General features: G+C 47.3%; 1 protein-coding gene across 1 annotated transcript; it reads right to left on the bottom strand.

Moving 5' to 3' along the window:
* Positions 1-2352: 2352 nt before the first annotated feature.
* Positions 2353-24718, bottom strand: elp1 (elongator acetyltransferase complex subunit 1). The gene is made up of 35 exons (XM_080527798.1): positions 24642-24718; positions 23944-24096; positions 23739-23820; positions 23283-23363; positions 22746-22831; positions 22290-22486; positions 21984-22107; positions 21762-21855; positions 21260-21490; positions 20775-20945; positions 20521-20602; positions 20239-20421; positions 20046-20152; positions 19489-19592; positions 16394-16447; positions 15978-16083; positions 15739-15848; positions 15535-15608; positions 15330-15408; positions 14965-15044; positions 14384-14521; positions 14057-14142; positions 12280-12428; positions 11892-12015; positions 11699-11796; positions 10989-11190; positions 9864-9925; positions 9506-9568; positions 9297-9357; positions 8051-8164; positions 7612-7735; positions 6461-6588; positions 5805-5956; positions 5578-5653; positions 2353-3510 (listed from the first exon to the last, which is right to left on the bottom strand). Exons 3-35 carry the CDS (start codon positions 23779-23781, stop codon positions 3443-3445), a joined length of 3651 nt encoding a protein of 1216 aa, XP_080383924.1. The 5' UTR covers positions 23782-23820; positions 23944-24096; positions 24642-24718; the 3' UTR covers positions 2353-3442.

Genomic DNA, 24718 nt, shown 5'->3' with positions numbered 1-24718 from the left:
TTCCAGCCCGGCCTCCTCGGCTGCCGCCAGCCGGGACTCCACATCTCCGTCATGAACTGTTTAAACAGATGTGACACCAAGCTGAGGGCGGAGATCCTTCAGAACATCCTGGATTGCGGAGGATCCACTACAGTCCCTGACAAGTCTTGTCGCTTGGGTACAAGTTGACCTTAAGTGCCCCTCAAATATATTTCTAATCATTTTTTTTTTTTTTACAAGAAATGGCTAAATTCAATCCCAACAGCTTTTGAAATAATGTTTTGGTGCAAAACGAAACTGCTGAAAAGCATTCTAACGTTCACAGCTTGGTAAAGCCCACTGAGTCAGTTTTTGCAAAGACAAAAGTTTTGTCGCCTTGTCATATGATGCACCCAATCCTAGATTACAGCCTCACCTGTGATCAAGAATTGATCAATCAATTAGTGGGTGTGTATAAAAAGAACCCCAGCACACCAGACCTTCACATCAACTGCAACTTGACCTCTGACAACATGCCTAAGATTCACCCTGAGACCAAAGCGTTGATTATCTAGAGGCTGAAGACCAGATCCACTGCTGAGGTGGCTGACACCTTCAATGTGTCTCAGCGTCAAGTACAAAGAATAAGAAAAAGATTTGAAGAGACTGGAGATGTTTTTGACAAGTCCAGGTCCGGCAGACCCCGCAAGACAACTGCTCGGGAGGACCGTTTGTTGGCTCGAAAATCCAAGGCCAGCCCCTTTTCCACTGCAGCAGAGCTCCACCAGGCCTGGTCACCCCGTGTCAACCAGAACAGTTTGTAGAATTCTGTCTCGAAATGGCCTCCATGGTCGAATCAGTGCCCAGAAACCAGCACTAAACAAAAGGCAATTAAAAAAACGTGTGGCATTTGCCAAGACCCACAGCCTGCTAAAAGGATGGACGCTGGAAAAGTGGCAGAAGGTGTATATTGCAGGAGGCCTACTGGAGCCCGCATGGATCCGAGATTCACCCAGAAAACAGTTACGTTTGGTGTCGGAAAAATCATGGTCTGGGGTTACATCCAGTATGGGGGTGTGCGAGAGATTTGCAGGGTGGAAGGCCATATCAATAGCCTAAAATAGCAAGAAGTATTAGCTACCTCTTACATTCCCAACCATAAAAGGGGTCAAATTTTGCAGCAGGATTGTGCTCCATCGCATACTTCCATCTCTACATCAAAGTTCCTCAAGGCGAAGAAGATCAAGGTGCTCCAGGACTGGCCAGCCCAGTCACCAGACATGAACATCATTGAGCATGTCTGGGGTAGAATGAAAGAGGAAGCATGGAAGACGAAACCAAATAATCTTGATGAACTCTGGGAGGCATGTAAGACTGCTTTCTTTGCTATTCCTGATGACTTCATCAGTAAATTGTATGAATCATTGCCGAACCGCATGGATGCAGTCCTTCAAGCTCATGGAAGTCATACAAGATATTCGATATGGATCTCACAGCACCACTACTTAATTCACTGATGTTATGTAACATATTTTTGTATTTGAAGTAAATTATTTGTTCAATTTTCACATTACTCTCTGTAGGCGACAAAACTTTTGTCTTGCCAAAATCTGACCTTTCTGTGTTCATTCACTGATCAATCTTTCTTCAGTGAAGCAAATTTATTTTGGTATATTAAACATAATTTGGGAGGGGTTTTGCTTTCATATGAGCCATTTCTAAAACCAATGGATTAATTAAAAGTCAGGTTATAAACTGTTGTTTCTACAAAATGGATCAGTGACAAGACTTTTGTCAGGGACTGTATGTTCTGCAGTTTCGGGGAGCAATTGCAGAGTGAAGTGGATGTTATGGTGCCGAGCGGCAGGGCCACGGTGGTGCCATCCCCGGAAAGGAGGTGTGTGTCGGAGCCTCTGGATGCAGAGGAAGGACTATGAGGAGGAGCTTCCGGCGTTTACCGACATTGTTTCTAAAATGGATGTTATAAAAGTTACTTCTGTGAATGAGTAAGAATGCAGAAAAATTAAAATAATGAAATGAACTACTTTCAACCACAGACTCCTGTCTGTCCATTATATCATCTGAGAATAGACATTTTACCCCCCACCTATGTTAAACTAAAGTTTAGAGTATGCTGCAATTAGGCCTACAGATCTTCATGAGTTTGGTCAAACATAATAATAATAATAATAATAATAACAATAACAATAATAATGCATAGCCCTTTTTTGTACTCAGACACTACATTCCATGGAGAGAACAAAACAATAGTTAAAGATTAAAAGCAAGTTTAAAAAAAAGATTCTGAATCACAAGAAATCCTTTATATTCATCTTTATTGATACATGATGATAAAATAATATTACAGTTAAAAAAAGAAAATACAAGTGCCTTCAGAAAGTACCACTCATCACTTTTTCCACATTTTGTTGTGTTTTACTCAATTTAGAATTCATTAAATTAAAATAATTTTAGCATCAATCCACACACAATACCCCAGAATAGCGAAGTGAAAACATTTTTTTTTTTTAAATTTCAGTACATTTATTAAAATTGAAATACAGAAATACCTCATGTATATAAGTACTCAGACCCTTTGCTATGACACTCTTAAAATGAGCTAAAATGGGGAAAAAACATCATCAACAAATCACTCAGTAAGTTGAATTGAGTCCATCTTAATGCAAGGATAATAGTTAATGTAATTTTGTAATTATCTTTTTATTACTTTTTGTTTTTATAGGGTCTCAATTTTCTCTTGATCCTGACAAACTCCCCAGTCCCTGCTGGTGACAAACATAACCATAACTTGCAGCTACCAATGCTTAATGCTTTGTAGTAAAACCAAATAAACACATTTCCAGCCACTTTCTTTGCTGTATCACTTGAATTCATTGTTGGAAACACAAGTCTGTAATGACAACCTGATCCACACAGTGTGTAATTGAGTCCTATGAAAATCAATGAAGATATTAATTCCAAAATTACAGGAACTATTATCCTTGCATTAAGATGGACTCAACTTACTGAGTGATTTGTTGATGACATTTTTGCATTTTAGCATGTTTAGAGTGTCATAGGGTCTGAATACTTATGTACATGAGGTTTTTCTGTATTTAAATGTTAATACATTTACAGAAATTTCTAAAAACGTGTTTTCACTTTGTCATTCTGTGGTATTGTGTGTGGATTGGCAAATTCTTTTAATTTAATCCATTTTAAATTGAGTCTATAACACAACAGAATGTGGAAAAAGTGATGGGGTCTGAATACTTTCCGAAGGCACTGAAAGCAGCGACAAAAAAAACGTAATTCTTCCATCTTCTAGCGTTTTGACTGCCAATGGCCTCTGGCCTGAGCATAGATTACTATGCTATAGCGATGACTGATGGTTAGATGATTCACTTTCTTAGACAAATGTATTTGTTGTAAGTCGCTTTGGATAAAGGCGTCTGCTAAATGCCCAAAATGTAATGGCACAAATCTACTGGAGCACACTGAGCTTCCACTTGATGCTGCTCCTCATCTTGGGGGTTGGAGGGATGTCTGTGTCTGACAGGGATGGACAGAGTGGCACAGGAGAAGAGGAGAGGAGAGGAGAGGAGGAGAGGAGACATTTTAGAGCTGGACTCTGATACAGAGTTGCTGGTTGCGACCCAGGGGAGGCTGGCGGAGGTAGAAATAGGTGACAATGAACCCCGTCCTCTGATTATTTATTTAAAAAATGTTTCTTGGGCATTTCTGCTTTATTGGGATAGAGACAGTAGAGATTGACAGGAAGGATGGGTGTGTGAGAGAGAGAGAGAGAGAGAGAGAGAGAGAGAGAGAGAGAGAGAGAGAGAGAGAGAGAGAGAGAGAGAGAGAGAGAGAGAGAGAGAGAGAGAGGAGGGATGACATGCAGGATACAGTGGGGAAAATAAGTATTTCACCCCCTGCTGATTTTGAGTTTACCCCCTTACAAAGAAATGAACAGTCTACAATTTTAATGGTAGGTTCATTTTAACAGTGAGACAGAATATTAAACAAATTCACATTATATGAATTTAGAAAAAATATTAGTGTTTTATTGAGAAAAAATAAGTATTTCACCCCCTACCAACAAGCAAGAATTCTGGAATTCTGGCTCCCACAGACCGGTTATGTGACCATGAGGCACACAGATTAGTCCTCTCATTTTAAGAAAGTACTCCTAATCTCAACTCGTTACCTGTATAAAAGACACCTGTCCACAGATTGTAGACCTGCACAAGACTGGAAAGGGGTACAAGACCATTGGCAAGCATGTTGAAATGAAAGGAGAATACTGTTGGTGCAATTATTCGAAAATGGAAGAAACACGAATTGACCATCAATCTCCCTCGGTCTGGGGCTCCACGCAAGATCTCACCTCGTGGGGTGACGTGGATCATGAGAAAGGTGAGGGATCAACCCAGAACTACACAGGAGGAGCTTGTTAATGATCTCAAGGCAGCTGGGACCAGTCACCAAGATGTTATGTTATGTTAATTTTATTTATAATGCGCCCCCCATCCAACTTTTACATCGGCCCGGGGCGCAGCCCGGGTAAAGGAACAGATAAAGACAAGGACAAGGACAAGGAACACAGAAAGCAAACAGACACAGACGACTTAAACGAACATCTCAAGGGATACAATTCACAACAAATAGGGAGTAGACTTAGGGAACATCATTGACGAAGAGGTGGGATTTTAACTTGGCTCTAAAGGTGATGACCATTGGTAACACACTACGCCGTAATGGATTGAAATCCTGTAGTGCCCGCAAGGTCCCCCCCCCCCGTCTGAAGTTTGCCAATGAGCACCTGGATGATTCAGAGGAGGCTTGGGAGGAAGTGCTGTGGTCAGATGAGACCAAAATCGAGCTCTTTGGCATCAACTCGACTCGCCGTGTTTGGAGGAGGACTTTGATTGACTTTGACCCCAAGAACACCATCCCCACCGTCAAGCATGGTGGTGGAAACATAATGCTTTGGGGCTGTTTCTCTGCTAAGGAGACAGGACGACTTTACCGCATCAAGGGGAGGATGAACGGGGCCATGTACCGTGAAATCTTGGGTGAGAACCTCCTTCCCCCCATCAGGACACTGAAAATGGGTCGTGGATGTGTGTCCCAGCATGACAATGACCCAAAACATATGGCTAAGGCAACAAAGGAGTGGCTCAAGAAGAATAAGCACATTAAGGTCATGGAGTGGCCTAGTCAGTTTCCGGACCTTAATACCATAGAAAATCTGTGGAGGGAGCTGAAGCTTCGAGTAGCCAAGCGACAACCTCCAGTTAAACCTTAAATATTTGGAGAGGATCTCCAAATCAAATACTTATTTTACTCAATAAAGCACAAATCATTTTTCAAAATTCATATAATGTGATTTTCTGGGATTTTTAAAAATATTAAGTCTCTCACTGTTAAAATGAACCTACCATTAAAATTACTTTGTAAGGGGTGAAATACTGTTTTCCCCACTGTATGTCGTTGGCCGGAATCAAACCAGGGACCTTGAGATGATATGGTCTGCACCTGTGTGGTACGCCACTTACCCGCCCCGTCCTCTGATTTCTACCTCCCCCAGCCTCCCCTCGTGTGGTGTTGTAAACGTACCTGGGGGGGGTCCTGGGGGTCTCTGCTGCTGGTATGAAGCTGTGATGCTGTTGGCCGTGGAGTTAGGACCCGTGACCTGGACACACACATACACACACACACACACACACACACATACACACATACACAGGTGGATGACAAGGAGTGTGAGCGTGAGTGAGTGTGTGTGTGTGTGTGTGTGTGTGTGTGTGTGTGTGTGTGTGTGTGTGTGTGTGTGTCTGTCTCACCGGAGCCTGGTTCTGTTGAAGGCCTTCCAGCCACACCTCTGGAAGGCCCGCCTCCATCAGCTGGAGAGCCTCGCCATAGGCCAGCTGCAGCTTCGCTGCCTGTCCGTCAAACTGGAACAGCACCAAGGCCTTCAGCAGGCTATGTACCTCCTCTGAGAGAGGGAGGGGGGGAGACAGGGGCAGAGAGAGGGAGGGAGGGAGAAAGAGAGTGGAGACAGAGAGAGGGAGGAAGAGGAGAGAGATGGGGGAGAGAGAGAGGAGAGGAGAGAGAGGAGATAAGAGAGAGAACTTTTCTTTTTTTATAAACAATAACTTTTTATTTTTATTTAAGTTATTTTAATTTACCTGCATACTATATATATTTCTATTTACACATTTCTGTATTCTAATATATCTTTTATATGTATATTATATTTATTTTTATCTTCATACATTTTTTATCTTCACTTGCTTTGGCAATGTAAACCTGTTTCCCATGCCAATAAAGCCCTTTAAAATGCAAAAAACAACAACAAAAAATAAATTGAGAGAGACAAAGAGTGAGAACAGGTTGAGAATTGGGACGCAGGGACACAGAGCGAGAAAGAGAGATAGAGAAGACAGATACAGGAAGAGACCAAGAGAGGAGATGGAATGAAAGAAGAGAGAGAGCCGACCTCTCATCTTGTCCAGGGAGGTGACTATCTCTGCCAGGGCGTGGAGCAGGGCCTGGTCCTCTAAGACGCTCCCCTCCTTCAGACTACGCTTCTTACGCTCCGCCTTCCTCCTGTTCTTAGAAGACCTCCTAGGAGAGAGGGATGAGGGGTCAGCATGGAGGAGGGAGGGAGAGAGGGATAAGGGGTCAGTATGGAGGAGGGAGAGAGGGATGAGGGGTCAGTATGGAGGAGGGAGGGAGAGAGGGATAAGGGGTCAGTATGGAGGAGGGAGAGAGGGATGAGGGGTCAGCATGGAGGAGGGAGGGAGAGAGGGATAAGGGGTCAGTATGGAGGAGGGAGAGAGGGATGAGGGGTCAGTATGGAGGAGGGAGGGAGAGAGGGATAAGGGGTCAGAATGGAGGAGGGAGAGAGGGATGAGGGGTCAGTATGGAGGAGGGAGAGAGGGATAAGGGGTCAGTATGGAGGAGGGAGAGAGGGATGAGGGGTCAGTATGGAGGAGGGAGGGAGAGAGGGATGAGGGGTCAGTATGGAGGAGGGAGAGAGGGATGAGGGGTCAGCATGGAGGAGGGAGGGAGAGAGGGATAAGGGGTCAGTATGGAGGAGGGAGAGAGGGATAAGCAGTCAGTATGGAGGAGGGAGAGAGGGATGAGGGGTCAGTATGGAGGAGGGAGGGAGAGAGGGATAAGGGGTCAGAATGGAGGAGGGAGAGAGGGATGAGGGGTCAGTATGGAGGAGGGAGGGAGAGAGGGATAAGGGGTCAGAATGGAGGAGGGAGAGAGGGATGAGGGGTCAGTATGGAGGAGGGAGAGAGGGATAAGGGGTCAGTATGGAGGAGGGAGAGAGGGATGAGGGGTCAGTATGGAGGAGGGAGGGAGAGAGGGATGAGGGGTCAGTATGGAGGAGGGAGAGAGGGATGAGGGGTCAGTATGGAGGAGGGAGGGAGAGAGGGATGAGGGGTCAGTATGGAGGAGGGAGAGAGGGATGAGGGGTCAGTATGGAGGAGGGAGAGAGGGATGAGGGGTCAGTATGGAGGAGGGAGAGAGAGATGAGGGGTCAGTATGGAGGAGGGAGAGAGAGATGAGGGGTCAGTATGGAGGAGGGGGAGAGAGAGAGGGATGAGGGGACAGCGGTGGGGGGTAGGGGGGGCTTACGAGGAGATGCGGGAGTTGCTGTGGGAGTACTTGGAGCCGGCGTGACTTCCTGTCATGTGACTTCCTGTCACACTGCTGGCCTCAGAGTAGAGCTCTGCCTCCGGACAGTCTGGCCCCTCCTCCTCTGGGGGAGAAGGAGACAAACCCTTCATTGACTCTCAGAACATTTACAACCACCATTCACACAGCCATAGTCACGGTAACATACCCAGTAACCCCAGTAGTCACGGTAACATACCCAGTAACCACGGTAACATACCCAGTAGTCATGGTAACCTATCCAGTAACCATGGTAACCTACTCAGTAGCCCCAGTAGTCATGGTAACCTATCAGCTAACCACGGCGGTAACATACCCAGTAGTCATGGTAACCTACCCAGTAACCATGGTAACCTACCCAGTAGTCATGGTAACCTACCCAGTAGTCATGGTAACCTACCCAGTAGCTCCAGCCTGGCCTTCTCCTTCATCTCCCTGACGACGGCCAGACGACCTTTATGACGGCAGAACAGCGACCTCTGACACTCCAGGAAGGACAGCTGGCTGCTGCAGGCTACACACACACACACACACACACACACACACACACCACACACACACCACACACACACACACCACACACACACAGGGGATTTGATAAGCCATGGGCTCCCTGCCTATGTTATTTTGTATTGTATGACGTTAACCTTCAGGTAGGGAGCTATACAGAGCAGAGCCATCCAATTCACCTTTCGCAAAGCCCCGCCAAACTTGGTTACTGTTGCTAAGCCCATCAAGCTTTCTGCGATATCAGCCTAAAACAGTGCAGCATGGATGGGATCCGTGGCATACCAATCACTTTAAGCGATGCTTTTTGCAATATCCTCCAGATCGAGACAAAAGGTTTTGCAATATGCAGTGGAGGGATATATTAATAATATCAACGTAAAAAAAGAAGGGGACACAACCTTAATCGAAGCAAATGCATACAGGTCGCAGTGCAAAAACGAGAAAAACCCCATGACCTCCATCTGAAGTTCAAACAGCATAACATTGTGGACCAGGCATGCTCTTGCACTGCTGGGTAAGTTCTGCTTTTATAATGTTAGCTAGTTGTCATTGCTATATACATCTTTTATTAGTCAAGATGACAAGTGCCTCGAAGTTGCAAGCTAATATTAGAGGTAGCTAGCTAGTGCTACTGTGTCATTGCTAGTCCTAGCTAGCAGCTCTCTCCCCAGACTGAAATATTACTTATTAATAGCTTATAAATATTACTTATTATTATTACATTTCACAACCCAAAATGCTTCCAAGCTGATTTCCAAAACAAACAACAAATGGTATATATATATGTTTAAATTATGCCACAGGTGTGACTAATTGCATGAACTTGACAAAGAAAAATTTGAAAAATATCACTCCCCCCTCTAAACTTTTAAGATATCTGCTGTCCGATTTGCAAAGTCCATAGGCACACCGCTTCACCATTGTGAATAATGTTGGACTTCCTTGTTCTTCACCAAGTAAACGGTTGCTAGTTATGATTGGACAAAGGGCATTTGGGGGCGGGGTTTTGCGAAAGGTCAATTACATTAAACCTAAATGTATTACCAACCATTTACATTAAACCAGTGTCCCGGCTCAACTATTGTCAACTATTGTCAAGGGCATTCTGTTGATGTAGCTTCAGTAAAGATGTTTACCTTCCAGAAGAGCTGGTTTGAGGTTGGTTTCAATGATGTCTTGTCTCTTATACATGTACACCTAGGACAGACACGGGACAAGGTAGAATAGAATACATAAATATACAAAATAGAACAATGTTTTATCTACCTCATTACAGTATTAAGTGGTGATCAACAGTCTTTTTTCAGTAGAGGGTGGAGTGGTGACGGCCCTCTTGTCTACTCACTAGTCGGAGAGCCTCTTCCCAGACTGCACCTGTGATCAGTGCTGAGATGGCCTCCTCACAATCCTACAGGAGAGAGAGAGAGAGACAGACAGACAGACAGACACAGACACACACACACACACACACACACACACAGTCCGGTTTAATACTTCACTAAGAACTCTCAGTACAGTAGTTATCCATGAGATAGGCAGACCGCAGGGGAGGCTGGTGGAGGTAGAAATCGAGGACGGGGCTCGTTGTAATGCATGGAACAGAAAATACGCGTTTGACACCATTCCTCGTTCCGTTCCATGCATTACATTCCCATCCTCCGATTTCTACCTCCCCCAGCCTCCCCCGGTGGCCTCTACCTCACCTTGGCATACTGCTCCAGTAGCAGGGCGGCCTCCTGGAACCTCCCCAGCTCCACCATCTTCTCTACAGGGAGGAGACACGGCCGTTAACAACTTCCTGGTCGGGTCATGTGGTCAGGTCACATGACCAGGAAGAGAACCTGGCTCTCCTTCTCAGTGTGGATAAGGGCAGTGGTAGATGACCCCACCTCTAAAGTTGCTCTAAGGGAGGCATCAGGGCCTTGAGCTGACTCTAGTCTACACCCCTCTGTTCTTTTACAATCTACAGGCCTCAACCTAAAACACTGAATCTACCCCAGTACCTGACGTTATACAGCAGGGTTCTAGGCCCAGTGAGTTATACAGATCTATACAGCAGGGTTCTAGGCCCAGTACCTGGTTATTCAGATCTATACAGCAGGGTTCTAGGCCCAGTGAGTTATACAGATCTATACAGCAGGGTTCTAGGCCCAGTAGGGTTATACAGATACAGCAGGGTTCTAGGCCCAGTAGGGTTATACAGATCTATACAGCAGGGTTCTAGGTTCAGTACCTGGTTATACAGATACAGCAGGGTTCTAGGCCCAGTACCTGGTTATTCAGATCTATACAGTAGGGTTCTAGGCCCAGTACCTGGTTATTCAGATCTATACAACAGGGTTCTAGGCCCAGTACCTGGTTATTCAGATCTATACAGTAGGGTTCTAGGCCCAGTACCTGGTTATACAGATCTATAATAATAATAATAATAATAACCTTTATTTGTATAGCACTTTTCCTGCAAACGTTGCAGCTCAAAGTGCTTTAATCATTATATAATCAGAATGTAATTATTTAGTAATTTAAAGGCAATATTAAAAAGATGGGTTTTTAGTCTTCACTTGAACATATTTGCTGAGGTTGCATCCCTAATGTAAACTGGCAGTGCATTCCACAATCTGGGTGCATAAAATGAGAATGCAGCCTCACCAAATCTCTTCTTGTTGTTATATGTGTTGTTATATATTATATAAGACAGCATCTCTCTCACAGGTTCTAGGCCCAGTAGGGTTATACAGATCTACACAGCAGGGTTCTAGGCCCAGTAGGGTTATACAGATCTATACAGCAGGGTTCTAGGTTCTAGGCCCAGTAGGGTTATCAGGTACCTGCCAGATCTCGGGCCAGCAACGCTAACTGGTCGGGGGGGAGGGGGATCTGCTCCGCCACGCAGAGGGCATGTCTCCAGCTGGCCCCGCCCACAAATGCCTGGAGCGCCCGCACCGTCTCGCCACATCGCCATAGCAACAGCCCCGCCTGCTCTGCCTGCTGGTGCTCCATCAGGTGCTCGGCGTAGGCACAGCTCAGAGCCTGGAGGTCAGGGGTCAAAGGTTAGTTAGAATAAAGGGTAAGCACAGCTCAGAGCCTGGAGGTCAGGGGTCAAAGGTGAGAGGCTAGGTAAAGAGAGGTAGGAGACGTGTCATGTCAATAACTACTATAAATTCTGATTTAAAAATATGTTTTAAATTATGCTACATATCTATCATTTTAATAGTTTAATACTTCGCAAATAATTCCCTACCTTACACTGGGGGCTCTCGTCGTCCCCCATCCCTCCCCCCCTCCCTACCTTACACTGGGGGCTGTCCCCCCCCCCGATCCCCCTCCCTCCCTACCTACCTTACACTGGGGGCTCTCGTCGTCCCCCATCCCTCCCCCCCTCCCTACCTTACACTGGGGGCTGTCCCCCCCCCGATCCCCCTCCCTCCCTACCTACCTTACACTGGGGGCTCTCGTCGTCCCCCATCCCTCCCCCCCTCCCTACCTTACACTGGGGGCGGTCGTCCCCCGTCCCCCGTCCCCCCCCCTCCCTACCTACCTTATACTGGGGGATATCAGGGGGGTAGAGGGCCAGGGCCTCGCTGTAAAGCCTCTGGTCCTTCACCAGGTTCAGGGCCTCCGTGAAATGTTCCTCACCTGATACACACACAGACAACCACACACACACACGCAGCTCAGATTATAAAGATCTTATAGACACAGAAGTATATGTGTGTGTGTGTGTGACTCACCAGCTTTGCTGAGGTGGTGCAGGGCCTTGCTGTACCTCTTCAGGTGCTTGTCGATGGTGTAGCGCTGGTAGTTGACCTCCAGGGTCTTCAACATGTTTAGGAACGGCAAGTACTCTTTAGGGTCCTGGGGGGAGGGTGTGTGTGAAGGGAGCGGGGGGGGGGAGAAGAGGGGTTAAACATAATTGGTTAGACTGACCTCAGTTCGACCTCACTAACCCCCGAGGTCACATTCTATATCAAAATCAATTAATTCAGGGACATTCCATTCAATTCAGCAAGGTTATGTTCTAGAAGGTTGTATTCAGTAAGGTTATGTTCTAGAAGGTTCTGTTCAGTAAGGTTCTATTCAGTAAGGCTATGTTCTATTTGGTTCTATTTGGTTCCAGACCTTCTGGGAGCGTTCTGCCACCATCAGGACCAGGTCAAAGTCGTAGGTGCCGAGGGAGTGGTCGTACAGCTCTGTCACGTTCACCAGGAACAGCAGGTACTTCAGAGCCTCCTCCGCACTCACAGCACCAGCCGCGCTGGGGGGGTTCACTACACACACACCAGGGTTTCCGTTAACCGGTAATTCCCGGACTTTGTCCGGTATTTTTTTTTGAAGTCCGACAAATTGAAAACTCGTCGGACATAAATGTCCGGTGAAAATAATTCCCTCTAAGCACAATTTGAATACAATTCGCTAAAGTTCACATTCTGATTCCTTCTATTTTAAAAAAGACGAATATATAGGCTATGTATTTATTTTATTATGATATGATTTGACACCGGCATGATGATGACTCCTAATGTGTAGGCTGCCTATGCGAAACAGCGGTTGTTTCCGGTGTGCGCTATAACTCGTGCACAATCGAGTCGAGGCAGAGAGGAGGATAGCGATGTTTCTCTCTGTGATAGTGTGATTATGCAAGCCTTTTCTGAAAGGGATGAGAACCCGATTGTTTCAGCTTCTCCCAGGGAGAAAGTGGTAGAGTTACCATCCTCCCCGAGTCCTACCATACCATCCGCTGACAGCCTATCTCTGCCTGTAACCGGCGAGCGATTGCGTGTCGCTCAAGTAGCTGATCAGTCATTAAACAAATGTTTTTTACATGCAGCTAGTGAGGAATCTGAAATAGGGGGCAACGTAGTTTATTTCCTTAACGATGGGATATTAATGCGTAAATGGTCTCCTCCTAATGCAAATGGTTGTGAGTGGAATACTGTAAAACAAGTGGTTGTGCCTGTGGGTTATAGACAACAGGTGTTATCTGTAGCACATGAGAGCCAGTGGTCAGGACATTTAGGTATAACTAAAACTTATCAGCTGATATTGAAACATTTCTTTTGGCCCGGACTGAAGGCGGATGTTGCCAAGCACTGCCGCTGTTGCCATACTTGTCAGATGGCGGGTAAGCCTAATCAATCCATTCCACCCGCACCATTGCATCCCATTCCTGCTATAGGGGAGCCATTTGAACGTGTAATAATTGATTGTGTTGGACCTTTGCCTAGGACTAAAAGTGGAAGTCAGTATTTGCTCACTACTATGTGCGCTGCTACTCGTTTTCCCGAAGCTGTTCGGTTGCGTAACATATCAGCTAAACGAAATGCGTTCCCAACCAGCGAGACCTGGTTATAGAAATGACGTTGTTTTATTGATACAAAAAGGGTCAAACTGGAAAGAGAAAATAGAAAACTCACATTAATCCCAAACAATTTAACAAACTTCAGTTAACGTAATGTGGAGTCCGTTCATTGATCGATGCTGTCTGTTCAGTTCCCAGAGGCGCCCGTTCAGCGCTGGACATATAGCGCGCATGCGAATCATGTTATATTATTATATATTATATAGCTCGCATCTAATCGTATCGGATGAGAAATAGACATTAAATGGCATATATAGGCCGCTACACAACAGTAATCACCGCGACAAACAGCTATATTAGATTTGGAAAAAAATATATATAATTTTGAAAAAAATTATTTTTATTATATTTTAATATGTCCGGAATATATCACGTTTGTCCGGTAAATCGAAATCTTCCCGGACACGATGTCCGGCGGCAATTTTTTCTAACGGAAACCCTGACACACACGCACACAGAAAAAGGTCATGTAAAGTTACATCTGTAGTAAGATATCTGTAATTTGTGTGTGTGTGTGTGTGTGTGTGAGAGTGTTACCTCGTAGCTCGTGGACCTTCTGCAGCGCCACCTCCAGCTCAGGAACAGTCTTCTTCACGTGGGACGTCAGGATGGACAGACAGTACCTGGAGGGAGGGAGGAGAGAGAGAGAGGGGAGGGAAGGAGGGAGACAAAATGAGAGACAGAGAGTGAGAGATACAAAGAAAGAGAGAGACAGACAGAGAGACAGACAGATAGAGAGAGAGATGGACAGAGAGAGTGAGAGAGACAGATACAGAGAGAGACATAGAGAGAGCAAATTAACAAATTAAATGTGATGTCATCTTTCTCCATAATAATAACAGCATCTATCTAAACAACTCTCACTTGTGAGGGTCCAGTGTTTCCATGGTGATCCGCAGAGCGTCACACACGATGTCCACCTTCTTCCCAGCAGCCACTGGTGCGGGCGGGGGAGCGGCGGGGGGGGGGCGGGGGTACATGGTGGTGGTGGTGTCCTCTTCTCTGGGGAGGTGACAATGTACAGCCAGCTTACAAACTCTGTTTAAAAAAATACTGAATTCTCCTAATATTCAAGTTGTGGCTCAGCGGGTAGAGCCGGCGTCTAATGATCGCCAGGTCGGCAGCTCGCAGCGGTTTGACTCCCGGCTGGCCACGTGTCGAAGTGCCCTTGAGCGAGGCACTGAATCGCTAATTGCTCCAGGGTCTGACCCCTTGCCTAGAGCATAAATACATTTCACTGTGCAATGACAAAGCTTGAATCCCTTTCCTTTCCTTTCCTTTCACTGTATCTGTCTTCTATAGAAACTGTCTTGGCATAGTCACACAGCCAGGGGGCGACCTTGACACAGCCAGGCCATAAAAACAGCAATGTGACTGTGATACCTGAATGGAAGGCTAGACAGGAAGTCCTTACTTGAATGAAAGGCTAGACAAGAAGTTCTTACTTGAGCTCGGTGAGGAAAAGGTTGATGTGGCTGATGGAGTCCAGCTGGCTGAGGAACATCTCAATGCTCTCCAGGAAGACCTGAAGAGGAGGAGGAGAAAGAGGAGGAGGATGAAGAGTCACCACACTTCAGTAGGACTAAAGGGAGACTCTAGTTCCATGTACTCCCTCCTTCTCCATTTCAGTCATATCTATACAAAATGCATTTTTAATCAATAATCTGAATCTAAATGATATTGAATATCAGTTTGGTGAGGTCAGGCTGAGGTCAGGGGTCACAGTGAGGTCAGGCTGAGGTCAGGGCGGGGTCACAGTGAGGTCAGGCTGAGGTCAGGGGGGGTCACAGTGAGGTCAGGGGTCACCCACCTTGGGGTTGTGGTCGTAGATGAGGTTGAGGTTGATCCTCAGCTTCCTCATGCACTCAAACGCCTCCCGGAACCTCAGGCTGAGACGCAGAGGGAAACAGACAGTCATGTGGTGTGTGTGGTGGTGTGTGTGGTGGTGTGTGTGTGTGTGTGTGTGAGAGACCTTTGAACTCTCTAAACATCCTCTACACCTGGCACCAGCTCACCTGTCCAGCCATTTCCTGAGCTGAGCCAATACCAACGCTCGATGGTGGATGGTCTCCAGGTTACCGCGAGGCATCTACAGACATATTATAAACACACACATTAAACACACATTAAACACAGCACCCTCAATCTCCACATCAACACGACAGATCTCGTGGACTGTGCTGGTCTGAGATTGGTGTGATTCTGGGTTCTAACCCCACCTGCAGGATGAGCCTGGTGTCCTGGGGAACCACGGTAACGATCCGGGAGCCCCGCTCCACCCTGCGCTGGGTCTCGTCACTCTGGTCTGACCCCAGGGCCGCCTGCAGACCTGGCGGGGTCAGAGGTTAAAGGTAACGCAATGTAAGGGTACGAGCTGCTGAGGAACCTTCTCTTACCACTTTACTCTGTGTGTGTGTGTGTGTGTGTGTGTGTGTGTGTGTGTGTGTGTTTGTTGTACCTTTGACGGTGAGCGTGCTCAGTGGCAGGCAGCGGCAGGTGTGTGAGTGTGTGGTCAGCAACAGGAAGTTGTCATAGACCAGGAAGGAAGACACGTTGGAGGCCACCTGGAGAAGAACAGAGGAGAGAGAGAGAGAGAGAAAGAGAAAGAGAGAGAGACAGAGAGAGAGAGAGACAGAGAGAGAGACAGAGTCACTAAGGGAACTAAAGGTAGAAAAATGTTTGATGGTGATGTTGGGGTGTGATGGTGATGTTGGGGTGTGATGGTGATGTTGAGGTGTGATGGTGATGTTGGGGTGTGATGGTGATGTTGAGGTGTGATGGTGATGTTGAGGTGTGATGGTGATGTTGGGGTGTGATGGTGATGTTGGGGTGTGATGGTGGTCTGTGGTGGTGATGTCAGGGGGTCCTCCCTACCTCTGTGTCTCCCACGTAGAGGTGACATCTGTCAGTCAGACCCAGCAGGTGCTCCTGAGGACGTCACAAACAAACACAGGTCAGTCACAGTTACCACAGTTACCTTGGTTACCACAGTCACAGTACAGTTACCATGGGTGTTTTAAAAAGTTGGTGTAGTGTGTGTTGGTGTGTATAGTGTGTGTGTGTGTGTGTGTGTGTGTGTGTGTGTGTGTGTGTGTGTTGGGGTGTGTGTTGGGGTGTATGTAGGGTGTGTATAGGGTAGTGTGTGTGTGTGTGTGTGTGTGTGTGTGTGTGTGTGTGTGTGTGTGTTGGAGTGTATGTGGGGTGTGTATAATAAAGACCATTCATTCATTCATTCATTCATTCATTCATAAGGTAGTGTGGTAGTGTGTGTGTGTGTTGGGGTGTGTATAGGGTAGTGTGGTAGTGTGTGTGTGTGTGTGTGTGTGTGTGTGTGTGTGTTGGGGTGTATGTGGGGTGTGTATTAGGGCTGCCACGATTAGTCGACTAGTCGCGACGATGTCGATTACCAAAATCGTCTCCGACATATTTGGTAATCGACGTCATCGCATGTTTTTTTGGAGCTGAAATAAGCGATAAGCATTCGTTTTTCTTCCCTGAAGCTGCCACTGGCTAGCGTCTCCCAGTGTCTTTGATGTATATGCGCAGTGTCGCCTATTCGCCTATCATCCATCCTCACTATGGCTTTTGCCACTTGATTGACGTACAGGTAAGCCAGTCTGAGATCTGATCTTTTCACCGAACACACGGTTCAGCACGCATGCGCAGTCAACAGCGCCAACTACAAAATACCGGCGAGACTAATTACCTAGTTAGCCTTCCAATTTCTACTATTTACTATATAATACTAAAGAAAGGGTATACAAATGAGTGGGGAAGCTGGACCAAGTAAGAAACCAATAACGTACAACTTCCATCCAGAATGGGAGAAGGGCTTTTTTACACAATGTGATATTGGAAGTGCGTCTGTCTGATCTGCAAATCTACGATGGCTATTTCGAAGAAGGGAAATGTGGCAAAAAAGCGAAAACGTACGGCTGCAACGATAGCTTCTTATCGCGTCAGTCACGTTCTTGTTAAACACAAGAAGTCATTCAAAGACGGCGAAATTGTGAAAAAAGCGTTTCTCGAGGCTGCAGATTGCCTTTTCGATGACAGATCCACAGTGGCTGATGACACCTTGCAAGCCTGCCTACACCTTGCAACCAGCTCCTACAGCCCTGACTACTAGAAACTAGCTGCCTCCTCCCAGTGCCAGGTCTCCCACTAACGCCCAAGCTCCACCGGCTGCGTCGCATCAACTCGTCATCGACGTTGCGTCAACTCTCCGTTGTCCAAGCTCCACCTGCAGCGTTGCGTCAATGTTGCGTCAACGTCAACGTTCTACTCTAGCTCCACTGGCATTTTTTGTATACGGGAGTAATTTCACCCTTGACTGCAATATGTCCACAACAATAACAACATCATACAGAACATTTTCCAATCAGGGTAATATTTTATCTACATATTCCCAAATAGATAGTTGTTAGTTCAGTAGATGTTCAACTGTCAACAACATTTCAACTAACTAACCACTAATCCTATTATTATTATTATTATTATTATTACACAGTTACAACGTTGTATCACAACATCCAGTCAAGCGGCGCCGTGTGTCAGTGCGATAAATGCCCTGACTTGCCTTGAGACTACGGGGTGCGTTCGTAAACACGCTTTTGGAAATCTGATCAGCACTCACGGGACGCCTCTTGACCAATCAAATGACTCTGTCTCCTTTATGACGTCGAACCCAGCGTGTGCTCCGGCGCTCTCGGAGCGAGTTTACGAACGCAGCCATAGAGCAGTTTCACACATAAACGCTTGAAGCCACAGCAGCGCTACTACGAGTATGTAGCTTATCTTATAATATTATTATCGTATTATATCTTACCTGATAATCCAAGTGTGGACCCGATCTCACCCCATGCTCGGTCCTTCACCTGGGCATCATGGTACAATCTATCATTTGTCGCATATACAAAAATATATTTCTCGACCTCAAGGATGAGCCGTTCGTCGTCCACGTGGGGCGTCTCATTGTGAGGTCTGCGTCCATCCACCGTCAAAAATCAAACTTTTTTGAAAGTCTACTTTGGACGCAGCCATCGGACGCAACGCTGACGCGACGTACCGCAGCAGGTGGAGCACCTTTCATTGATTACAATGCATTTGATCCCAATTCCGGACGCAACACACATTTGACGCAACGCTCGATGGCCACGGTGGAGCTTGGGCGTAAGGCAGAGAAATGCATTTATTTCCTCCTTTCAAACTAGGGAACTACCTGTTTTGTATCTGGTTTACTTTTCTGTTTGTTGGATCAGTAGTTGGCTATGGTATTGCAGACTGGCTGTCAGTGTGTGAGTGAGAGAAAGTGAGTGAGTGTGTGTGTGTGTGTGTGTGTGTGTGTGTGTGTGTGTGTGTGTGTGTGTGTGTGTAAGAGAGAGAGAGAGAGAGAGAGAGGGAGAGAGAGGGAGAGAGAGGGGGAGAGAGAGAGGGGGGAGAGAGAGAGGGGGGGAGAGAGAGAGGGGGGGGGATATATATATATATATATAGTGCATCTTCTCAGGCATCAAACACATTTTTTAAATGTAGTAGAGAGTGCAAACTGCTGAGTACTACATTTAAAAAATGTGTTTGATGCCTGAGAAGATGCACTATACCCTTTGTTTTGCACTATTACATTACATTACATGCAAGTGATGCCAGAAATAAATATGATGCTGCTGCAAGCTGCAAAGTTCATTAAAAGATCTATTTTTGAGTGAACAATCATTTTAATTGTCTTTATTTTTAGTTAGCACATGCCTACAACAACAACTAACAACTTCAAGCTAAATTTAGAAGCTGATTTAGAAGATGATAGCTAAATAAGAGCGATTGAGTAATTGTGCGATAAGCTGTAATTTATGATCTGATTAGTCGACTAACCGTTAAAATAATCGGTGACTAATCGACTATGAAAATAATCGTTTGTGGCAGCCCTAGTGTGTATAATAAGGTAGTGTGGTAGTGTGTGTGTGTGTCCCTACCTCCTGGTTGATGAGACACAGGGCCGTCTGGGAACAGGGGACGGGGAAGTTGACTCTGCCTCCCTGACCATCCAGCCACTCCACCACGGACGGCTTTGGGGCGTCTGGAAGAGAGACAGGAGGTCAGGAAGGTGTCTGAACGCACCGTAGGGAGGTCAGGAAGGTGTCTGAACGCACCGTAGGGAGGTCAGGAAGGTGTCTGAACGCACCGTAGGGAGGTCAGGAAGGTGTCTGAACGCACCATAGGGAGGTCAGGAAGGTGTCTGAACGCACCATAGGGAAGTCAGGAAGGTGTCTGAACACACCATAGGGAGGTCAGGAAGGTGTCTGAACACACCATATGGAAATCAGAGGTCAGGAAGGTGTCTGAATGCACCGTATGGAGGTCAGGAAGGTGTCTGAACGCACCGTATGGAGGTCAGGGAGGTGTCTGAACGTAAGGAAGGTGTCTGAACGCACCATACGATGTTACATTGTGTCAAAACACACTTTATGACAGTCAGGTGTGACCCAGGAAGTAGTGACAGTGTGACCCAGGAAGTAGTAGAGTGACTGACCCCAGAGGAACTTCCTGTTCTGTCCGTCCTCCAGCTGCAGGGCCACCGTGCCCGTCCGGGAGCTGTGGCACATGCTGATCACATGACCCTCCACCTCCACCTCCGACCTATAGGAAGACAGGGAGGCGGCGTGGTTGTTGAAGTGTGCCATTTCTCTCTCTGCTGCAACATCCTTCTGAGTCGTTTCTCGTACCTGATTTCCAGGGTGGGCAGAGCACTTTGGGCCCCAGAGGGGCGGAGTATGAGCAGCCTGGACCAGGCTGGCCCCTGCCCCTCGCCACAGGCCACGCCCAGGAACACCTCCTGCCCCTCCCCTTCCTCTCCCAGCCACAGGAGCAGGCGCAGGCACAGGGGCTCCTCCGTCTCCATAGCAACACTGTGTAGCACATGCACACAGACGCAAACGCACGTTAGGGTTTTACGTGTACGAACAACAAGCTTGGGAATAAAACGTCTGCTAAATGTAAATCTGTACCTGTAGGTGGTCTTCAACTCAGGGGTCCGAGAGACGCAGCGGAAGCCCCCCACTTTAGCTGTAGGGGTCCCCTGGTCAGGGTCTGTACACACACACACACACACACACACACACACACAAGTAACATTTAGGCAGGAAGAGAGAGAGTGTGTGTGTGTGTGTGGGTGTGTGTGTGTGTGAGTGTGTGTGTGTGTGTGTGTGTGTGTGTGTGTGCGTGTGTGCGTGTGTGCATGTGTGCATGTGTGTTCTCCTACCTGAGCCAAAGACTGAGATGCATCCATCAGCGGTGAGAGCTGCGAGCTGATTGGTCCCCTGGGGGTGGCGGTGGAAGGTCACATGGTTGACGGGGGCGGACAGCTGCAGCTCGTAGGCACACATGGGCGGGGGGGCCACACACTGCCGGAACGGCGTCACCAACACCTTGTCTACACACACACATACACATATAAACATTCATATAACACTTTCATATAACACACACACACATTCATATAACACACACACATTAAAATAAGCATTCATATAACACACACACATGCATTAAAACACATTAACACACACACACACGCACACACACACACACACACACACACACAACACACGCACACACCCCGTTCAAACATTCATATAACACACACACACAAACGCACACATATAAACGTTAATCTCTCCTCCGGTTGTAGTGCAACGCAGCGCTGGGCCTAGCCGAGCCCTGCTACCCTGCCCTGTGAGCCCTCACCTCCGTCAATCACGGCCACGTTGGCGTTGTCGGCGGCTGTGAGCCCATGGCTGCGCTCGGTGGTCCACCCCCAGTCGTAGGTGAGGCTGGTCCAGCCCCGGGTGACCAGGTGCAGCCTCAGGGGACGCTCTGGGTCCCACGACACGCACGCCGGAGCCCTCTGGGGGTCAGGGCCGAACTGCAGGCTCTGCTTCAGGTACCAGTGGTAGTTACCTACCGTCCACAACTGGACTAAGGAGGGAGGGAGGGAGGGAGGGAGGGAGAGGGGCGGGGAGGGAGGGGCAGGAGGGAGAGAGTAAATAGAGTGGTTACAACTGAACATAGAGTTAGGGTTAAGAGTTAGGTCTTGGGGTAGGGCTATGGTTAGGGTTAGGTATAGAGTTAGGGTTAAAAGTTAGGGCTAGAGTTAGGGTTAGGGTTAGGTTTAGAGTTAGGGTTAAGAGTTAGGTCTTGGGTTAGGGCTAGGGCTATAGTTAGGGTTCGTGTTAGGTCTAGGTCTTACTGTATGTGTTGACGTGTCCCTCCTCTGTAGGCGTCATGTCCTCCATCCAGACAGCCAGGACTGTAGAGTCACTGTTCCACAATAACTCCTTCACCTGCACACACACACACACGTATGTTCAGATATATAGTCCAGAGGTCAGGTTGTTCTGCCTTCTAATGTGACATCATTAATCTCATCAGGGTGATGGGAGACGAGAGGAGAGGAGAGGAAGGGACCCACCTTGACGTGGTCCTTGGTGAAGGGCAGGGTGAAGTCTCCGTGGACCAGGCCGTTCTTCTCCAGGAACACCACACTGTGTTTGTTAGGGTGCCGCTGGGTGGATGCTAGCAGGCTACCTGAAGGTCTGGAACACACACACAGACACAACACGATACACACACAGACACGACACACAACACACACAGACACACGTAGACACACAGACGACACATACACACGTTTATTGTATTGAAGTATATGGCATTTGATCACATGATCATTTCTAGAAAACTAAAACTAAGAAGAGGAGGCGCAGTATCTCCCTACCTCCAGCAGAGGGCCTGCTCCAGACCATTGACGGTCTCGCTGGTGGCCTGCAGGACCCCCTCCCTGCTCCACACACGCACCTTCCTGGCCCCGCCCTCGCTCGAGGGACACACGGCGCTCACGGCAAACAGCTGGCCGTCCCCCCGCCATGATACCCTGGGGCGCCGGTCGTCCCACGCCACCGCCGGCTGGACCTCCTGGAGGGGGGGGAGGGGGACAAGTACAGGAGTACAACATAATTATTATAAAGAGTATAATAAAGTCCAGTTGAACAGGCTAGGGTAGGGTAAGATAGGAAACACTAGCCTAGCCTACTAGCATAGCTAAGTGAAGACAGGGTAGGGTAAGATAGGACACACTAGCCTAGCCTAGCTAAGTGAAGACAGACTAGACTAGGGTAGGGTAAGATAGGGCACACCAGCGTAGCCTAGCCTAGCTAAGTGAAGACAGACTTACGGTGGTCTTCCTCTGGGCCGCCTGTTTGCCCTCTGAACCATGGAACTGGGTCTCCTTCTTACCCCAGCCGACTGTGATAAACTTCCCTGCAACACACACACACACACAGACACAGACACAGACACAGACACAGACACAGACACAGACACAGACACAGACACAGACACAGACACAGACACACACACACAGACACACACACACAGACACACACACACACACACACACACACACACACACACACACACACACACACCATCCCCATAGAGTTTGAATGAGCTTGAGTTGTGCTGTATGAAGTTATTATTGTGTTGTATGGAAGTTATTATTGTGTTGTATGGAAGGTGTTATTGTGTTGTATGGAAGGTGTTATTATGTTGTATGGAAGGTATTAGTGTGTTGTATGGAAGGTGTTATTGTGTTGTATGGAAGGTATTATTGAAGGTGTTATTGAAGGTGTTATTGAAGGTGTTATTGAAGGTGTTATTGAAGGTGTTATTACGGTTATTAAGGCCATTAAGGTGTTATTGGGCCATCTACCTTCTCCAAACTCTGCCTGATGGATCGGAACCTCTGTAATTGGCTCAAAGTCTTTAGTCATCATGATGATGGTCTCCTGACCTGAGAGAGAGAGAGAGAGAGAGAGAGAGAGAGAGAGAGAGAGAGAGAGAGAGAGAGAGGAGAGAGAGGAGAGAGAGGAGAGAGACAATGTTAGGTACATTGTGACAGCATTCATTTTGTAAAAAGCACAAAGGAAAAGTGAATGATTGAGACATGACTGATGTAGATATCACTCCAACCCTCCTAGCACCCGACATTACCATAGAAATATTCAAAAAAAGGTTGTATTCCGATGGCACTTGTTCTTATAGAAGGTTTTACGTACGATGACTGTTGCATAGTTGATTCAGTTACTCAAACAAATGTGCTTATTGTAAGTGGCTTTGGATAAAAGTGTCTGCTAAATTACTACAATGTAATGTAATTGATACTGACCAGTAGTAAGAGTGACCAGCTCCTGATCAGGACTCCAGCTCATAGCTGTCAGACCACTGTCCACACTGCCAACACACTCCAGCTGAGACACACACACACAGTTAGGAGTGAAGAAGAGACAAGGCAATCGATTTCAAAGTAACACTGTCATCTCAGTACTGTGTGTGTGTGTGTGTGTGTGTGTGTGTGTGTGTGTGTGTGTTACCTGGAGAGTGTTATGGTTGTAGAGGATGACATCACCGCTGGCCGTAGCCACACAAACTGACTCCTGGTCAGGTAAGTCCTGGATGCCGACCACACTGCCACTGCCATCCTCTGGGAGGTAGCTGTCTGCCGTCAGGGACACCTCACTCACTACCTGGAGGGAGAGAGGGAGGAGGGAGGGAGAGAGGGAAGAGGGAGGGAGAGAGGGAGGGGGGGAGAGTGAGGGGGTAGAAAGGGGGGGAGGGGGTAGAAAGGGGGGGAGGGGCCAGGAAGGGGGAGTGGGCAGGAAGGGGGAGAGTGAGAGAGGGAGAGAATGAGAGAGGTGGCGGGAAGGGGGAAAGAGAGAGAGTGAGAAAGAGGGAAGGAGGGAGGAAAGGGGTATATCTTCTGTCACTTTCTGAATCCCTCTCACTTCACCGGTGTGTTTCACTACACCACAAGTACTCTAATCAACAAGAGTCACCAGCCTCATGGTGACAGGCTGCACTAACAACACACCTGATTCAACCTACTTGGTTAGCGCTAACAACGCTTAGGTTGTGGGTTCGATATAAAACCATGTATGCACTTGACTTTGCTTTGGTGAGCTGAATGTGTTAGCTCTGGGCTAAAAGTTGGAACATAAAGCCTGCAGATCTCTCTCTGTGTGGGTCTCCAAAGAGAACCGTTTAAACACGACTGTCTTTATCCGTCCATTACCTGGCCAGTACTCGGGTTGAACTCTGTCACGGAGTATTGTGAAGCAAGCAGCACTGAACCGGTGTCGGTCGAGACCG

Source organism: Nansenia antarctica, assembly GCF_963989245.1.
Source record: "Nansenia antarctica genome assembly, chromosome: 3".
Lineage (NCBI taxonomy): Eukaryota > Metazoa > Chordata > Actinopteri > Argentiniformes > Microstomatidae > Nansenia > Nansenia antarctica.
The sequence above is the reverse complement of the archived record's forward strand: the minus strand, read 5'-3'. Positions and strand labels throughout refer to the sequence as shown.

Coding starts and splice junctions, on each gene's coding strand:
- elp1 (XM_080527798.1), bottom strand. CDS start 23,781: ATGAGCTGGAGTCCTGATCAGGAGCTGGTCACTCTTACTACTG. Junction 11,191..11,698: donor CTGATATCCCCCAGTATAAG/GTAGGTAGGGAG, acceptor CCTGACCTCCAG/GCTCTGAGCTGTGCCTACGC. Junction 5,957..6,460: donor CTCCCTGGACAAGATGAGAG/GTCGGCTCTCTC, acceptor TCCCTCTCTCAG/AGGAGGTACATAGCCTGCTG.